General features: G+C 40.7%; 1 protein-coding gene across 1 annotated transcript in view; it reads right to left on the bottom strand.

Moving 5' to 3' along the window:
* HECW1 (HECT, C2 and WW domain containing E3 ubiquitin protein ligase 1) overlaps positions 1–19,603 on the bottom strand; it is a 1,026,664-nt gene that overhangs the window by 218,170 nt on the left and 788,891 nt on the right. The window contains exons 10-12 of the mRNA XM_069216002.1: positions 15,322–15,422; positions 10,809–12,170; positions 3,913–4,014 (exon numbers count right to left, since the gene is read on the bottom strand). Coding sequence (XP_069072103.1) covers positions 3,913–4,014; positions 10,809–12,170; positions 15,322–15,422 — 1,565 coding nt within the window. The remainder of the gene's footprint in view (positions 1–3,912; positions 4,015–10,808; positions 12,171–15,321; positions 15,423–19,603) is intronic.

The raw sequence follows: 19,603 nt of genomic DNA, 5'->3' as shown, positions 1-19,603 counted from the left end.
CTTTTTTGCGCCGCATTAGCGCCATGTTTGTCGCAAAAGCGGCGCAAACTTACAAAATACAACTGTATTTTGTAAATTTACGACTCTTTTGCGTCAAAACATGGCGATAATGCGGCGCCAAAAAAAGTTTAAATCAGGGCCTAAGGACGCCGTGCTGCTCCATAACCGTTCCTATCAGGTCAGATGTGTGTTGGATATGTCACACAAAACAATCGAGTTCTCTTGCAACAGAGAACGTTTATAATAATAATATATATATATATATATCGGAAAAAGTACCCCCGCTATACATTATAATTATAATGCAAGTCAGAGGTTTTCTGACCATATAGAGGAACAAGGCTGAGGCCCCTTAATTGCAAAATGGATGCGAGTCAAAAGTGATAATTTCAGCCAGTGCGCACTTTTTTTGCCAACAGCGCAGTTTTAATTTTAAAATAAAAAGCTTTAACCCAAAAATCCCACAGTGCAAAGTGCCGCGGATTCAAAAACCCTGACTGGCTGGCGGCTTGCACATGGCTTGGTGCGATGGCTGGACGAACAGTGCAGATCTAAGACACTGCCCCCTTAAAGACTATGCAGGTAGCGCCCTAACCTATGAGTTTATTACACACCGTGAGCTATAAGAAATGAAGGGTAGTGTATACAACAAACCTCAGCTTCTGAATGGCAAATGTTGAAGTCTCGAGGATGGTTACTGAAACACTTCTTCACTGTAGTTTATTCCCCACTACTGTCCAATTTCAACTCTAAAGGGCTCAAATTAAATAGATTGAGAGTGCAGTTGTGCTTGACATAAGTGCAGCTAAATACATTTGACTTTCTGTCACACAGTGCCAGTGGAATTACAATGATGCCATGAGCCCTAATGCAAGCAAGGCAAATGGGAACTCGACCCCTGTCGTGGGGTAAAAAGACAGCTGGAATTTGGATGATACGGGCCTCACACTCCTCTTGGCACTGGCGTCACCGTACCTGCGGCACCCTGAACACCAAAACCCCCTTTTCATTGCCCAAGATTGCGAACGTGTGGCAATGTGTATTACCTCCAAACATTCTCCATGAACCAATGATTGATTAACATAGGGAAAAGGTCCCCAACAAACAGAATCAACTCAAGGTACACAATTCTATTAAGTTTCCACTGACTGAAATGTAAGCTGAGTACCACGTACCTCTAAGTAATGTGCCTTGTTTATTCACTCGAATCCAACTTCATATTCCAGTGAATCTCAAAATAGTTTCCAATGTCAAACCCAGCACTAGCTCTGTACTAAATTAAAATCCCAGCTGCAACGTTTCACGAAGTTCATATATTTCTTATTTTGAGAAGACTACAAGGTGTTTTAACTTTGCAATAGTCTGAGTAAGGATTCATTTTCCCACATAAAAGTTTTAGTGCATAAACTTACCCACGAAACAACCTTTTGCCTCAGGACTATCTTCTTAAAAGTGATTATTGACAGAATGTTTAGTTCAAAAAGTGCTATTATGAAACTTATTTTCAGCTGGTATGTGTTTTGAACTTTACAAAGCCTGCCAAGAGACATTTCCACAACTTAACACACTCTGCAGAACACGGATCTTCTCATTAAATAGATATGTACAATCCCCATGCACTGATGGTCTGTCCTTTTTGTTTGGTATCTGTATTCAATACCTGCCTTTCCTAAATAACGCCTTAGTATGTGGTGCACAAAAAATTGAATCTACAGGCACAAATCACCAATCCTGATCTCCATAAATAGGATTTGTAGATTTTGTGTATGCAAATTCTACTTCTGATTGTGACAAATCTGTTAGTATTTCTGATTTTCCATAGTTGTAGATTTAGGTCTCTTTAGAGCCTAATTCTTACAATGTAATAACACACAAGTGCACTCCCCAAAAATGCATTTATATTGCTGACAGGAGCGGGTCACACACTGCCCGTCCTGCCCACTGCCACTACCAGACCTATCATTCCCTCCCCCTGCCTTGATTCCGTTGTCAACCCTATTGTGATGTGTAAAGATCCCAGGCTCCCTTATTTACGTTTGCATGGTTCTATGGAAATACCAGTATATTCACTGAATTTACATATTTGTTTTCAGCAAGTAGCATTCACTTCTCATGTTGAGATGTACTAATTCAGATTTTTTCCAAGTCTCCTTTTATAGTGGAAACCAAACTATAAGGGGTAGAATTCAATGGCGACAATGGTGTCAAGGATTGTATGTCAGAATATTGATTACCAGAATGTTGTGCTGCACAAATAATGTGGTAAAATATTGACGACCAAAGTATCGAGCAGGTGAGTAAGTATAGATAAGTACAGATTTCATCTTCTTAACTCCACATCGTTGTACCCCCCAGATATATACCGCGGCGCGGTATATACATATAGAGGATATAATTTGGACTACTGGAATCATACGATTCTGCGGCCACGGTGTATTCTGCATTTTTATGGATTTTCTGCACTAGCCACATAATCCATCATCTGCTGCATAATTTGGAGATTTAAAAAAAAAAGTTTCTAGCTCAAACACATCACAAATTACTGGAAATATTGCTCCACATGTTGCTGCAGAGTGACATATCCCTTGCAGGGGGTTAACTGGTCACTTTTCAGTTACTGATTGCTTTACATAATAGCTAATTGTATACAAATATAGTAATAAAGTAAAACCTTTGCCCAGACAAATTTAACATGCATAAAAATGTAAAATAAATGGCGTAATACTGCTAGAAAATGTGCCATATTATGGTGCATAACTTTCCTTTTTGTGTTGCATAATTTGTCCAACGCTGCCTCATAATTTGGCCCTCCCCTGATGCATAATTCCACTGGCCCTGATGATAATAAACCTATACTTACTTGTGTATACTTACCTTGTCAATATTTAACTCATTTATATTTTTGCTACAATACTGTTGTAGCACGATATTAAATACTTGACACTCTGGGCCTGATATAACTAGGCCAAGATTGGTTACATACTTGACATGCAGCAATTTAAGCTCTCCCATTTATTTGGATTGGCTTTGTAAGTCTAAATTTGGCCACATCAGCACCAGATCAGATGGGAGACGTGAAGGTACTGATGGCGTGCCATCCGATTTCAGTGTGAAGTGGACAGTATCTCTCTCCTTGGGGGTGCATCAGTCCCTGGCAGAGGTTTTCTGGAGCTTGACACCAGTGGACTGTCGATGTCATTCCTACAGTTACAAATAGTGCTGCATAATTCTTTCATATTAAAAGTTAAACAGATCGGCACTGCAGAGTCAGTACATTAACGGATACAAATATTTGAATTAAGTCCCGATTTGCTAAAATGAGACTTAATGAAAACCTGCTCAAATTAAGGTTCAGGACCATGGTTAGTTTTTTTTCCAAGGGCCACTGTGTGGCTATCAAAAATACGATAAACATCCACAAAGTTGTGTAATTGTGGGTATTGATAAGCCATGATGACAACAATATACTACCAGTTTATAATTTACGACCATGCATCTAAAAAAATAGCCAATTTTCTGAATAGCTCCAATATACTAGCTCAGTGTAGGTCAAACAAGAAAAAAGAAAAGTTGAGTAAGTCTTTTCCCTTATGAATTTTATTTTAAAGGGCACTTTTTTTAGATTTCTTAGAAATGTTGTGGTCCTGAAGCCTGAAAAAAAACCATTTAAATAGGTTTCTACACTAATTTACTACCAATAACAACTCAGCGACCCCCTTTCTAATATATGAACCACAAGACCTGCGAATAACCTCTTCAAGTGTTGCTGTGGCATCCCCTGCAATTCAAATACACAATACACAAATATGGGAAACACAAGATGTGCAGACCTGGAACCCAGTCCCACAAAGACGTTTGATACCAGATGAGTGGTTATGAATGCGCAATGAGTGTGCAAGAGCTGCAGCTTACTTGGGGGGAGGGCTTCATCGATGGCCGGATAATGGTTGTGGTCAGACCTCAGAGAGGGCAACTGGCTGACTGCCTGAGGGCTGTGTGGCAACGGGCAATCACCTGCGTGCAAGAACAGACAAAGTTAGGCAATGGCAAACAGCTATGGGACCGATTCACAAAGGTAAACTTAGACCAACAGTCTAACTTTAGACCAAAAGTCTAACTTAACAATGAGGAAAGTTAGATTTTAGGTCTAAACTTAGACTTTTGGCCTAAGTTTACCCTTGTGAATCGGGGCCTTAGATTTTGCTTTTGTATACAAGAAAAAGACATGGACCACGCAACAAAAATCTCTCGTTTATAAAGCCCTGATTTAGCAACATTAAATTTCTAACAGAGTACCTAAAAACGAATTTATTTGTACAGTTGTCAGAAAAGTCAGAGCATATGCCACTCTTGTTCAAAAGTATAAACATGAATACAGTTTTAACAATGATTTTGGCTCCTGTTTACGGGGTGGCCCAGCACCCTTCAAACCCCCTACCAGCATTGGTAATCATGTAATTAGAATGTTACAGCGACATGCAAAAAAATTAAAAGTGGGGAAAGAACCTCACAATTTTGAAGACGCTGCAAATTCTATCCTCTCACAAACAGATGATATAAATGTCCAATAGCCAGAGCTTATAAGCATTTTCACTTCCTTTTCACTAACAAAATAACACTGAAATAACACTGAATTGTATATAATTTTGGAGCATTTAATTAAACATTGTGTTTTTTTTTCAAATTTCGGGACACTTTTTACACCTTAGCAGAGATCAGATCATTTATTGATAATATGTAAATAACTTTCAAACATTTTTTAAAAGTTAGGATTGATTTCCAAATATTCATGACTGTTTCACACATATTCATTTGCCGAAAAATGTTCAGCTTATCACAGTTTGAATCCAAAACAATTTGGCAGTGAGGTTCGAAAACTTCACAACGTCAGTGCAGGTGTGTAAATCCTTCTTCATCTTTCTCTTAGAAATGTTTGTTTTAAAAGTGCATGTGGTATGGGGTTCTATACAGGGGTCTGCACAGTGGTTTTGTACTGGGGTTCTGTACTGGAGAATGTTAGTTATACTGGAAACTGTGGGTAGCCGTATTTAAAAAAAAGCTTTAACAAAAAAATCAAGCACAAACAATTAATGCAATTGAAGTAAACAGAGGTGCTTTTCCATTCAGTCTTTCTTTAATATCAAGTAATTTCATTTTTAGGCCTGTTTTGAAAGCACAGCGATCAGCAGACCACCGTTGCCAGTTCTTTAAAATACTTATACAGTGGGCTTTGGTCCACTCGGAGAAGTATTTCTCTCGCACCTCTCTCCTATGGAGAGCATGCATTGAAATGGAAGTCAGACTATTTCACATCTCATCAAACACTAAATTACTTATTTCATAGCTATATACACATGCTGAGAACAACAGTTCTTGTTTCTTTTTTCACTTCATCATTTTTTAAATGTTTTAGTCAGAGCAGAAAAAGGAAGCCAGACCTATTAACGTTCCCAATGCTTATTTACATTGTAATACGGATTCATAAGGGATAGCTAATTTGAAACCTTGGAAAATAATGGATACATTTGCAGTGCAAAGAAAATGGTGATTTTCTTGAATGTGTTTTCGACATTCTGGGTAAGGTGGATCTTTCCAGTCTCTCATCTCTTCCCATTCATCCTATGTGTGTAACATCCAGTCTCCATGAATGGAGTTGTTGCTGCGGGGGCCAAGTCATTCTTCTTCCTTTGAGTCCAAGGAGTGCTGGGGCCAAACATTTTGGTTTCACTTGAGTTCAGGGAGTGCATTAATGAGTTTCTTGGACCTTTGGTGAGGGCCGGGCAAAATCTGGTAAAAATCCATTGACTATACCATATGAAGAGAACTTGAGGCTCTAGATTATCACATGTCCTCCTTATATTTAGGACTAAACTACAAAAAATGTGATAATAATATGAGTCCGTGTATCGGCTGCAACAAAACAACCTGAACACAAAAGACAAAATATTTTGGACAAGGAAGCCTCATCCACACATTTGTGACATGCTTCATCAGAAGCATTCTCATCCTACCCTGATAAGATATTATCAGGGTGGACTCGAGCTCTGTGTGAGAGAACGTAAGAGGAATTGCTGGATAATTGAGGGATCCAGGTAATTTTACAAAAAATACCTCTGTATAAACCCAAAGAGAATTCCTTTACCAGTCAGTGCACAGGGTAAGATTAAAAAAAGAAAATTATGGATGAATATTGAGGACTATTCATCAATAATCTAGAATAGTGCTGACATGTTTCAACACACAAAATAACCCATAAAGGGTCAGGGCTTCCATCAGGGTGGTCAGGATCCCTAAAGTAGGTTCTGCATATTCACTCATTCAGAGGTAAGATAATGCCTTAGCTTGGTGATAGAAATATTTTTAGCACCCTATCTTGGGGTAGAAAAGAACTCCTGATTATAGTGGAAGTGGACTTCCTTCTAGCTACGCATTCATCAAAAGGTTATGTCCTGTTGATAAACCTGATCATTCTTATGAGGGCGGAACTGGTAATAACACAGTTTATTTTTATTGGGATCAAAACTTGGTATTCAGAAAACCCAGACATTAGACAAGCAGAAGGCTCTTAAGAAACAAATTGTGACCCTACAGTTATTTTTTCACAAACTAAGCACAAGGATGGAATAAGCAGTCCACTGTCCTAAAGATTGGCAAAGTTCAGGTCTTTGCTTTGTCAGCCATGTCATGACATATGACATGTGCTACCAAATCCCACATGTCAAACACATTCATATTTCCAAAATGTAATTTCACCAATGTTGGTAATATCCCATGAGCTATTGTTTCAGTGCTATGGTCGTTGTGCAAGGTAGCATGATGGGCAGGGATACAATGAACTAACTCATCCTAATTGATTCTGTTAATATCATCTTGTTATCTAGTGTGTCACAGGCAATTTAAAATAATAAATTAACCCCAAGGCTCTGAAAGAGTATGTATGAATTCGTGTCTTTGACAGAAGACAGTCTTTTGTTGGATGCTCCACACCATTGAAGAGGAGGGCACAAGACCCTCAGATCTTCAGCTCTATGTTATCATGATCAGTCCATCCGTGACTCGATTATAGCATGTTCTGCTCTTTGTTTCTGAGGAAAATACTAGCTTGAGAATGTATTCATTTTCATTTCACAAACTTAGTCACAATAAAGAAGTGCTTTACAAACTACCAAGCCCACAGTATAACAAAAGGTACTTTAGCAGAAATGGTGAAAATACAAAATGAGTTAGGAAGCCCAGAAGGTGTAATCTGAAGAGATGATTCTTCAAGTTTTTCCTTAAAAATGAATGAACAGCTACCAGCTTGGATGCGGTGTAAAGACTTGGCAGATGTAGGTAACCCCGATTTTCCTACATAATAGCAGAGGGAATGTCACACCTGACATTTCTATCAAGTATTCACCCAGATGATGAAGTAATCTGCTACAACAGTGTAAGGAAAGACAACGAGAGGGAGCCATAGCATAGATGACTGTTTTGATGCGCAGATACCTGGTTTACACACACTAGACTAGTCTAGTGAATAAACAGACTCATTATGTAAAAGGCAACTTTTTGCCTTTTCTAGTCCAATTTTCGATCCAAATGGAGTCCAATGCCTTACATGAAGTGCGGGGTATACAGCGTGCAAGGTCCTCATTGTAGTTTAAGCCTCGAATCACCCCAAGACATCAATGTATTGACTGAGATTTAAGACAATGTCATCTATAGCACTCAAACTATGGCACAGTATTACCCCGTGAATCACAGGAGCACTCAAATACCTGGTATATGCACAGTACATTATACAACTCAACTCATCATAATATCAAAACTCTTAGTAACAAATCTATTTATGTTGAACTAATGCACAATTGCACATGTTTGGTAAATGTTATCTAACATACAGTAGTGTTTTTAAAACCTTGATTCACAGTAAATACATCAGACTACTGGATTACATGCTGAAGATGAGGGGAATGATGGCTTTCGCCCATATTTTAGCATGAAATATGACACTGTGATATTAATATTGTGCGCAATAGTCCAATAATGCATTTTCATGGTTCTGCCTTCAGCCTCATACTTGATATCAGCAGAACCCCTACATGACAGGGTTAATTGTTACCTCTTATGCTCCTCTAAAGTTGAATTGTATTCTTTAGAGGATCTTTATGGTGTAGTTAGAGATAAGCACTGCTCAGAAATGTAAGGCCTTCAGTTAAACAATTCATGAATTAGATTTCCCTGAGGTGCCCAAGACTTTGACTGTTGAGTTGCCTGCTGAATTGACATTCATCATGGCTTTCCTTCTTCATCCTAGATTAGATCCAGCTCCTGGGATCTCCTTAAGACCTATGTAGACAATCAAGGAAGTGTGGATGCTTGAACGCCAAGCTGAGGTCATACACATCCAATCTGCGGGACATGGTGTCTGTTCTGCGGGTGTTGGTGTTTTTTTCAGGATAGTGCAGGGGACACCAGCTTCGAACCAGATAGTGAACGGGTCACATAAACATGCGCTGAATTTTGACTGCTGCAATGTGTTTATCAGCTGCCTTGTTATATTTTAAGTTGGTGGTTACATAACTTTTATATAATATGTGTCGTTTATGTATAGCGTAAAATGATTGCATAAACTATAAGGATACTTTATGGTATTGAACGTACAACTGTAGTAGACACACATAGAGGATTTTCTAGGTTTGAAAGTATTGCTTGTGTTGCATCCAGTGAGGTGATGGCGGTGCTGTCAAACTGTAATTATGAGTTGTGGGACGTGTTAAGATGTTGCACTGCTTCATGTTCGCTGGCAAAGGGTTTTCAGGAAGCCTTCAGCTTTCATTTTGCAGTGAGGCTCGCATCTGCCACGTTTTAAAAAGCCACATTCATTTTAGAGCAGAATTGAAAACAGTTTCTTTCTGTGGGTTTACGTGCACAGCTTCCATGCTGTCGCAAAAAACTCTTCACCTGCTATATTCCTTAAAATCCAACATTAAAATATGATCTTCAATTACTTTTTCCCACCTTTATTTATTTTGAATGCACTCCTGCTTCCCTTCTACCTTCTGAACACCTCTCCTGTGCATAAACTACTCTAAATCCCATGTCTGCTTAAAGGTTTTGACATAATGGCCCTGATTTAAACTTTTTTTGCCCCGCAATACAGTCATTTTTTCAAGCAAAAGCGGCGCAAACTTACAAAATACAATTTTGGCCATATTTATACTTTTTTAGCGCCGTATTTGCACCGCTTTTTGACGCAAAAACAGAGCAAACTTACAAAATACAATTGTATTTTGAAAGTTTGCGCCGTTTTTGCATAAAAAAATTACGGTAATGCAGTGCCAAAAAAAGTATAAACCAGGGCCAATGTGTTTTTCACATAGCCCCCTATAATGATCACACCTATGTTGTTAATGTACCACAAAGAAACTGTAATACATGGAATGGTACGCTTTAGCATTCAAGAATAACTCCAATAAACAATGGACTGACAACTAACTTTGGTTACTAGGAAGCGTCTTACTCGCTATCTAGTGCTTGAACGCCTTTTCAGGGGTAGTAAGTGCTACATAAATGCGAATTCAATCATGTGTGTCTTCTGTAGCTAGCAGGTTTGTATGATCATATACTATGCTGTACATCCTGTATAATTCCTTTATAAAAAACATATTAAGTGAGTTTATTGGTGAATATCTATGTATGTTTGTCGTATCATATATCTAACCAGACCACTCTAGTATATAAAATATGATAACACTACACCTCCCCGTACGGGCATAAAAAGCCTGGCATTCATCAATATTTACCATAAATCTAAATTATCTCCCTGCTTTGAAAACAACTTTGAATTTTGATTTCAGGTTAAACTAAGAATAGAATTTGCTTCATGAATGGCAGGCAACCTGTCTACAGTTTTCAAACATAATTCACAAATTGAAGACACATGTCTTGGAGGACCTGTGTGCCCTGAATTTCAAGGAATGAAGAATAATTAGAGGGATAGAGGCTGTCCAGAATTGCTTTCAAACTGTCACTGTTGGTGAAAGGCGGTCAGCTAGTGCTGAAAACTCCAAAGCTGGGCCCTGTCAGGCTCCTGGTGCGTGTCCCTTGCCAACGACTGCACCTCTATACCATTCCGGAGAATAAACAGTGCTTGTAAATGATGTAGCCACTTACCTTGACAAATGCACTGTTTGTCCTGATGGAGACACGCAGACTATCAAATTCCATGTATGAAATTGGTTGACGCTTTTCATTATTTTATCTTAGCAGTTTATATTACAAAAGTTTTAAGCTTGCCACTGAGTAATGTAGTTATGTGTAATGTGTTGTGTACCTGATGAGTGAAAGGAGCTATACAGTATGCACAAAACTAAAAACAAAACCTAGAATGTGTGACAGATGTGCACCAACAATTTCACTTAACTCTCAGTACAACAGCCTTAAATCTGTTGCTTTGTCCCCAAAACATTTTGAAACATATATTGATCTAATGAATACAGAGAACTGAAAACACCACCATTAACATCATAACAGTAATTATGTGGATCAGGGAAGACAGACACTCATACTTAAACCTGAACTTGAAACTTCATGTAAGGAGAGTGAAAAGGGGCACAGCCATGTTTTTGTTGTTCTTCAAGTGTTCTGGCTCCAATTTCTTCCCCAGCACTTTTTGTGCTGCATGCATGCGCACTTCATTCAAGCACTACAATATTTCCCCAAACAAAATATTACATGCACATAGTGGCAAGTGGTTGATTTGGCACAAGGAGTTTTAAAGTCATTACTTATAGATATGGTACATTCAGTAGTTAGAATCTAACCTTCTCTTCGGGTGCTTGGACCTGCTATAGGAGATTCCAGGCTCCGGCTCCCACCCTGAGCAAGAAGATCATCTGGCCAGGGGACTGGGCTATCCGATGGCTCTCTGTCAAGTTCTGGGCTTTGTACTGAATCTGGTACTGATTCAAAAGCACTATTCTCCTCTTCTTCATCATCTTGGGAAGAAAATACAGTGCTTTCTGAAATTCTTGCACTGTCCACTGAAGAAAAACGAGTGTGGCTCGAGAAGCGGTTGTGGCTGTCATAACAGGAGGTGCTATAACAGGAAGTGCTATAACATGAGGTGCTGTAACAGGAAGTACTATAGCAAGAGTTGTCACAAACATCACAGTCATGATCACCAAGTCCTCTTGGACTCGATTCACTCTCGCTTTCTGTCCTAGCGTGGTCACCATTAAAAAGTTGGTGAACTAAATCAGGGATATGCTCAGTTGAAGCATCGCCAGGAAAAGTTCTTCCATCATCAACATTACTATCATTGTCATTGGCTGCACACTCCAATGAAGGCTCCTGCACCACTGTTTCTGTCTCACTAATTATATCCTTCTCAGAGGCTTCCTTTGCTGTGGATTCTTCATCAATGTCTATGCTGACCTGCTCCTCCTCCTCCTCCTCCTCTCTGTCATTGTTCATCTGAGCTGAAGGCAAGCTGTGCAGCAGGTTGTGAATCCGAATGTAATGTGTGCGAGGCGTCTCAGGCTCACCACATGCAGAGGCAATTACGGTTTCCAGTTCAGATACAGGCAGGGAGCATGGCCTGGTTTTCCTCTTGACTGCGATTCTTAGTTTTAACTCATTGTCTTCCTGTTGACTCGAAGCCCCCGACTCGTCATGATATTTATCATTAGTGGATTCACCATCTTCAATGGACTCATCAGTGTTTGGAATCACAGTACTGGCAAGAAGGTCATCTCCTGCTTCTTGGACACCAACATCAACCTCATCACCCACCTCCATCTCTGCCTCTAGCTCCGGTACACCATCAGAAAGAGGAACGTCTTGCTCAGCAAGTTCCATACTGCTCAGGGACAGTTTTACTTCATCTGGAATCAAAAGTTCAGTCCCATCCGAAGCCACAGAATTAATGTCCCCGTTCCCTGCAATGATTTCATTTAAGAAGTTCCGGTTGACTTCCTCTGTTGAGCTGACCGATGCTCCAGTGCTGGTGGAATCAGTACCAGTCACACTACATCCATTCATCTGATCAGCATCTATGCTTTCAGAAATCACCATGACATGGCATGGAGGCTCGCTGGAGATTTCCTCTGTCCCATTGCCAACCAGGATCTCGCATGTTTCTACTGTTGTGAGATGATCAGCACCAATGGAGACATCTTCATCATCTGTAGGAAACAGGAGAAAGACCCTTAAGTACATTAAAATAGCAACAAATATGTGTCTATTGAGACTATTTTTTTATTTGTTTTCTTTCTGCTAAATTCCAATAATTCTTTCATGTGATTAGATTCCATACTTGAAAGTACACAGTCTAACATATTTTTATTGAATATGTTTATAAGAACTGACTATCAATATTGTGACCTAGCCCTTTTATCATCCCACCTGCATTTCTCAGACTCAGTGATGAATCTTGAAAACCTAAGTTTTCCATCTTTTAAGCTCTAGACTGGGGCAGTTGTAATTTTCCTATTGCTTTTATCTCTTTGTCTATATAAAAGTGGTATTTGTCTTTGTAGAAAAGGTTTTTGAAGCCAACAGACAGTGGAAGAAAATTTGGGACATAATTTCTCTTCTTAGGAGATCTGTGAAGATGGTGGCATGAGAGGTGATCTCAGAACTAGATGGATATTTTTTGAACAAGCAGTGGGATTAATATGCCATGTTTTTTATGTTTCTTAGGTCTGGCATAGAGCCAGCTCTAATTGTCTTGCTAGCCAAGTTTTCCATCAATTGCATAATAACAATTAAGACATATGGCCTTATTTAGATATTGGCGACAAGTCACTCCATCCCATAGGGAATAATGGGATTTAGATTTCGGCAGACGGGATATCTGTCACCGTTGTGACTGAGTAATTCCTCCACCAATATCTAAATCAGGCCCATATTCTTTCCACCAGCCCTCTTTGACCACTGGTCTGTTCAAGTATCATTCACATTTTGGTTTCACCAGCCACCACATGGAGAATGAGATGAGACATTTTGTTAGCCCACTTCATTCATTGCCTCTCATGCAATGTGTGTGACTACATATTGCCTCTTCACATGTGCATAGACACCTGAAGAGGAATGCACTTCAGTGCCAGGGTGCCAGACTTGTCAAAGTTTGTTGAGCAATTGGTGACCATGGCACCAAACGTTTACTCGTGGCCTATTCTAGAAGAAGGCCTACTCAAATATATTTGTGTGTGAATCTAGGCCAGATATACCATCCCAGAAAGCACAGTCTAATCACTGCTTTGTGAGGGTTTTTTCCTATGCTGAAAGCAAACAGAATTGAACAATACTTGAATGTTTTGAGATGTCGATAGTCATCTTTTAGGATACGTCTGATTTAGTAACCACCATCCTCCTGCTTACAGCCCTTCACATTTTACCAAAGGTATTAGAGCCTACAGCAGAATGATTCTTCTGCATCAGACCTCATTACAATTCTGAGTTTTGAGGCTAACACTCTACACTGCAATATTCACCAGGGAAAAGTGCCCACAAAATACTGGAAGATGCATTTTATGATGTGGTTAATGTCTCAGTCCTATTGTTATGCCCCATTTTGCAGAAGTGTACTTGGAACAAGTGACAATTATCACAGCTGTTAAATTAAAGTGAAAGCTACCACATCTGTTGGTGTAAAAATAATTTTGTTTTACAATAATTTCATCATGTTTTGGGGTTTGTAGTCTTGGTTGATGTAATTTGCTTCTCTTGATCTCCTTGTTAGTACTAACATATAAACACTATAGAATCCTACACAAGTATCCAGGTTTAAAATGTGTTAAATAGATTAAACTGATGGCTTACAAAAACTGTACTCCATGCACAGAACCCCACATCCTCATATCCAAAACTGATGAGCTTAGTGAGGTGCTTTGTTCTCCCTGCTCTCAAGCAACTTCCGCAAACAGTAAAACATCATACTATGATTAGAACAGTAATGGATTGTGGATTGTGATCCCTACTTGGAGAGGGTGCATACCTCTGCCAAATAGAGACACAGGCGGTCACCGCCAAATGGCCGCTCACCGCGGATGCCATTCTGGCTTTCCCGCTGGGCCGGCGGGTGACTGCCAAAAGGGCGCCCGCCGGCCCAGCGGGAAAGGCCCTGCAACGAGGAAGCCGGCTCCGAATGGAGCCGGCGGAGTTGCAGGGGTGCTACGGGTGCAGTTGCACCCGTCGCGATTTTCACTGTCTGCAAAGCAGACAGTGAAAATCTTCATGGGGCCCTGTTAGGGGGCCCCTGCACTGCCCATGCCAGTGGCATGGGCTGTGCAGGGGCCCCCAAGGGCCCCACAACACCTGTTCCCGCCATCCTGTTCCTGGCGGTAAGAACCGCCAGAAACAGGGTGGCGGGAAGGGGGTCGGAATCCCCATGGCGGCGCTGCAAGCAGCACCGCCATGGAGGATTCCCTGGGCCAGGGGAAAACCGGCGGGAAACCGCCGGTTCCCCTTTTCTGACCGCGGCTTTACCGCCGCGGTCAGAATGGCCCTGGAAGCACCGCCAGCCTGTTGCCGGTGCTTCCGTGGTGGGTCGGAATGACCCCCACAACAGTTTTTAACAGTAAGTATACGCTTTACTGGACTCCTGCAACAGGGAAGAAAGCCTTCCCTAAGACTGCACATGTGTGCTCCAGGTGCCATCATAGCCTGGGATAGTGAGAACATATGTTTTTCACCTGAAGGTATTGCCCAAGAGAGGCATTGCACAAGAGCTATATTGGGAACCAGTATGATTGCCTTCTGTTCAGGAGGATCGAATAGCACCACTTTTGAGTTTAGACATGGTCGGAGTTGAGCAAAGATTTTGATTCCCGCATCAGAAAAATCACTGTATATGGGTTTGGTATTTGTGAGATCTTTAATAGGTCATAACAACATTTCCTGCTACTTGTGAATTCTGGTATGTAAAAATTAGACTGATAATGTGTACTGAAGATCTGTATTATCAACACATAGATTTACAATATAAGTGTTTAGAATCTGGGGTGTTTGGAAAGATTCTTTGAAAAATAATGCTAATGTACGTTTCAAGCTTGTAATAAGCATATGGATTTACTAGATATACCTTACACAAGTCACTGCACTAATGAACCTGTAGACGTATTCACTACTCACTTTCATGTTACTGTGCTAATGTACTCTAATGTCCTCTAATTCATGATTTTTTTAAATAAGATTGTGCACATATTTAATTTATTATATTTTTGTAGTGTGAGTTTTGGGGTCATATTATGGTATTTCCCTTTAAAAGTTCTATCTGCTTTATTCTTCCCTGATAAAAATATGAAACAAAAAGATATAAAGCATAGTGGGCACCTGGGTGGATTGATGATGTTATGCCAAATCTGAACTGCAGTTGTCCACTGACATGATCCGTTGGCAGTCTTCGGCCCAGAGTGTAGCTAACGACGCGGTCTCTGCAAATGAAAAAAGAAAGTAATTTGGTTTCACTGGGTGTAACAGTAAAAACTGAGGCAGAGGCTCCAGAGTGACAGATGAGTGAGACATAGAAGCTTATGATATGATAGGTCCTAAAACTGTGTGGCCTCCCAGAAGCAAAGGCCGCACTGAGTAAATACCGAATTTGTGACGCTCAGCATTTACCAGAATCACAATTTGTAAGCCATCCTCATTGGTCCCAGCAGGAGCGGCGAACAACACACTAAGGGGACACTTTACTGAAATGTAAAACAACACAGCACAGAAACCAAGGTTGCTGCACTTCGTTGCAACAAAGGGAGAATGAAAAACAGCACCATATTCTCTAAGATAGGATGCTGTTTTTCTCTCCTCTAGCTCTGGTACACTTTAGGCTTCAATGCACCAACGATACCCTGCACAATGCGTTCTCTGAGGCAGAGCTTTGTTTTTTTAATAGAACGGGAGCCTTCCAGCACAAAATATATGCTTTAATACTTTTTTCCACTGTATAAGGGTTCTGTACAAGGCAGCACACATAAAAATATGAAAGGAGAAATTAAAACATTTCACCACCATTATGCTTGACTTGAGGAGTCGTAAGGTTTTGGCACAAATACCTTTCTATAGTTAGTAATAAATAGGGAATTGCATCAAAAGCCATGGGTAGTTGCACGGAAACGTCCATGTACCACTTATAATGATCCCCTTAATGCAAAGTAGCACATATCGCTACTTTGCTTTGCTTTCACCAACTTTCCAATGCAAATCCTAAACTGAGTTGGAATATAAATACCACCACAATACTTTGCATCGGGTTTGTATTACAAAGGTAGTGCAAATCCGGCACACGTTAATAAGCATGGGCCCAAGAGACATGCTGTTATGAGTTTAGTGCATGTTCACTACTTGCTGAGACAATTTGTGCATTCATTCTTATCTTTCAGACTAGAATTAGAAGTAGTGTTACAATTGACAAAACATCCTATTAAAGAGCATAGGATTTATGCTAGACACCTTGATTTGACAGTAATTCCAACAGTGTGCTATAACTGCTCACTGAACACCTTACATGAAAAACATTTTCTTGTACCTCCTTGACGTCGTATCCTAAAAGGAAGCAATTATTTCGTACCATCACTGGGTTAGGATGTGCGTGCACTGCGATTTCTTAGAACTGCTTTGGGCTTCTCAGTGAGCCTTCACACATGGTCCAAAATCTGCTGAGATGGGTACCACCTGACCACCAAAAGTACTTCAGCACCTCTTCAGGTGTATGAAATACTACAAAAACTCAATTACAATACAATGCAAAAAAGTCCCTGGTTTTACAATTCCTTTAACTTATCTGTATACCATTGTCCTAATATGTTTATATTTCTCATGCGCACTCAGTAAACTATTTGGGAAAGTACACTCTTTGCGTAAACTATTTAAATTACAAAAAAACGTACACACCAGTAGATGTATGTTGGCCTTCCATGTTAGATGTACCAATTACTCCTGTGGGAATGATGTGGAATCAAGGTGTTGTGTTTGAATCTCATTTATCGTTTTACCCACAGATATTGCCCATTTTCAAATCAGCTAATTATTACCTGTGTCGTCCATCTTAAATCTGCCCCTCTTTTACAATGCAATAAACTACAGACACATAGTATGATGTCAATATGATGTTATGGCTGCATACAGAAGCCTTTCAAACAAATTGATCCAGAAACTACATAGACACAGATCTAGTACAGGAAATAAGGGGGATCAAGCTGGGTCCTGGATCTGGAAGCTATTATTGTGCCAGATCCAGGATCTGGGCTAGCTCATTGACTTATTCTGAATTTGTCTGGGTGTAATTTGATGACACTCGGATACATTCAGCAATGCCCATGAAGGGGCTTTCTTATTTTCACTTGAAACTGTACACAATACAAAGGTCAGATATAAAGGGCCGTCAGCCCTCTTTTTATTCGAATATCATCCTTGGCGGAAGCTTTCTGGAGTTTAACACCTAAATGGGAATGCAATGGAGGAAAACAAAGGCACACATGTTATCACTTCACTAGTAATTAAGAGAAGCTATGATTTAAAGGTGTTTTTTTTTCTTTGTACAACACCCGTATTTAAGAGATATGCATGCATTTTAGGAATGTCAAATATATCTGTCTCTAAGCTAATTATGAACATAATGATTTCAATAACACTCACTAATTTATTTTTTACATAATTGTTGCATAGGGACAATCATCCCAATCTAGGGAGTCACAGCACTTTGCATCACACGAACACAATATAGAGAGGCAATGTATCATACAAGTGTGCAAATCAACCTACAGGAAATGGTACATAAGACAACAGTGGCAGCTCCTCCATAAGGGCAGAGGAGCGTCGCCCTCCTGCCAGCAGCGGCAGCTGCAAACCTTTAAACTGTGTTTATTATCATTTTTGGGGAAAAGGGGCGGGGCCACGGGGCTGACGAGTAATAAGGGGGAGTGCTCAGCACTCCTCCTCACTGCCCATGTATGTTTGGCTGGCCGTCTCGGGCCGGCCAAACACACATGCGCAGAAGGGTCTCTCCAGCCCAGCAACACAGTTGCCGGGCTGGAGAGAGCCCGGACAGGCTCCCAGTCTGCCTTGGAGCACCCTGGCTGGGTGCTCCCAGCCAATCCTGATGCTGCAGCGAGACAGAGGAGCGGTGCAGCGCAGAAGCAGAGGTAAGTGTGTTTTAAAATATTTTTTGTAATGTTGTGTGCCTCCACCCCCCACGTGCGCCGCCCTTCCCCCTCTGCGAGCTGCGACTGTAAGACAAGGAGGGTTTCAAGGTTTTGGAGACACATATTGTCCTTATATGTTAAGAATGCATGGTAGAGAGATGCACAAAGTCCACAAAGTCAGGATTCAAAATATTACACAGAGGTTGACTTTACCAAGGAGCCTTTATTATTACTCAAAGGAACCCTGTTTGGCAACCTTAGAATAAAGAGAGATTGAGGAAAAACCATGGCTTGCGGTATGCAACCAGCTCCTTGATGCCAGTTCATAGCTCACTGTACTATATTTAAAAAGTTGTAACTTATGAACTGCAAGGAACAAAATAATCTCTTTGTCAAAAGCAGTAACCCACTTATCTTTCTACAGAAAAAACACATCTGTAATCTGCATGTCACATACCTTAACCCTGTACTACTTTGAAGCAAAACTGCACAAAACAAAGCATTAAACAGGTGCCTCTTAGTTCCCCAAGGTTTTACCTATGCCTGGTCCTCTAACCAGGCATGGTCCTTACAGACCTAAATCCAGAGTGTCTGAGGCTCCTGTCTCATTCCACCTTGTTCTCATCCATCACTCATTTTCTCTATCTCTCTCTCTTTCTCTCTTGTATCTCTCTCTCTCTCACTCTCTCTCTCTCTCTCCTGCTCCTTTGCTTTTGCAGGTATATTTTTGCCTATTGCCACTGCTTTGCCTTTCTTAACTTACAACCACTAATTTTCTGTTTCATTTTGCTCATCTCTTCTTTGTTTCTACCTGCCACTTTCGCTCATTTCTGCTTGTTCACTATTTTCCACTTTTGCTAATTTTTGCTTGTTTTCTATTTGCCAGTTTCACTCATTTCTGCCCGATTTGTATTTGCTGCTAATGTTCATTCTGCTTTGTTGTAATTTTGTCACATTTGCTCATTTCTGCCTTGTTTTTGCTCTGCCATGTTTGCTCATTTCTCACTCATCTTTTGTTCTCCTCTTTTCTTGAGCCTTTTCCAGTCTTTTCCCTCCCTCTGCCACCCTGCACGCTCCTTACAATGTCAATGACTGCCTAGACCAGCCCATCTGCATCCATCCACGTCCAGCCCACACCCATCACCAGGAAATCTGGTCCTTTGCACCTACCGCTACCACACCATGACCCTTAGAGCTTGCAACTGCAGTCCGTGCTTTCCGCAGGGCTGCTCCACTGCCCAACACAACAACAATGAGCCATTCTCCTGCAACACCTGCAAGTTCTCTGCACTCCCCCCCACACACACCACCCCCACTGACTGCACACATTTCCTGAGCATCTCACACCTACACCCTCCAGGCACTGGCTGCTCTGCACACTCTCCTGTATACTCCTCAACACCCACTTTCTCACAAAACTCACCAAAGAGATCTGGGACCTGCTGAATGACAAAGCACCAGATGTACCTTTT

This window comes from Pleurodeles waltl, chromosome 2_1, assembly GCF_031143425.1.
Source record: "Pleurodeles waltl isolate 20211129_DDA chromosome 2_1, aPleWal1.hap1.20221129, whole genome shotgun sequence".
Taxonomy (NCBI): domain Eukaryota; kingdom Metazoa; phylum Chordata; class Amphibia; order Caudata; family Salamandridae; genus Pleurodeles; species Pleurodeles waltl.
The sequence above is the reverse complement of the archived record's forward strand: the minus strand, read 5'-3'. Positions and strand labels throughout refer to the sequence as shown.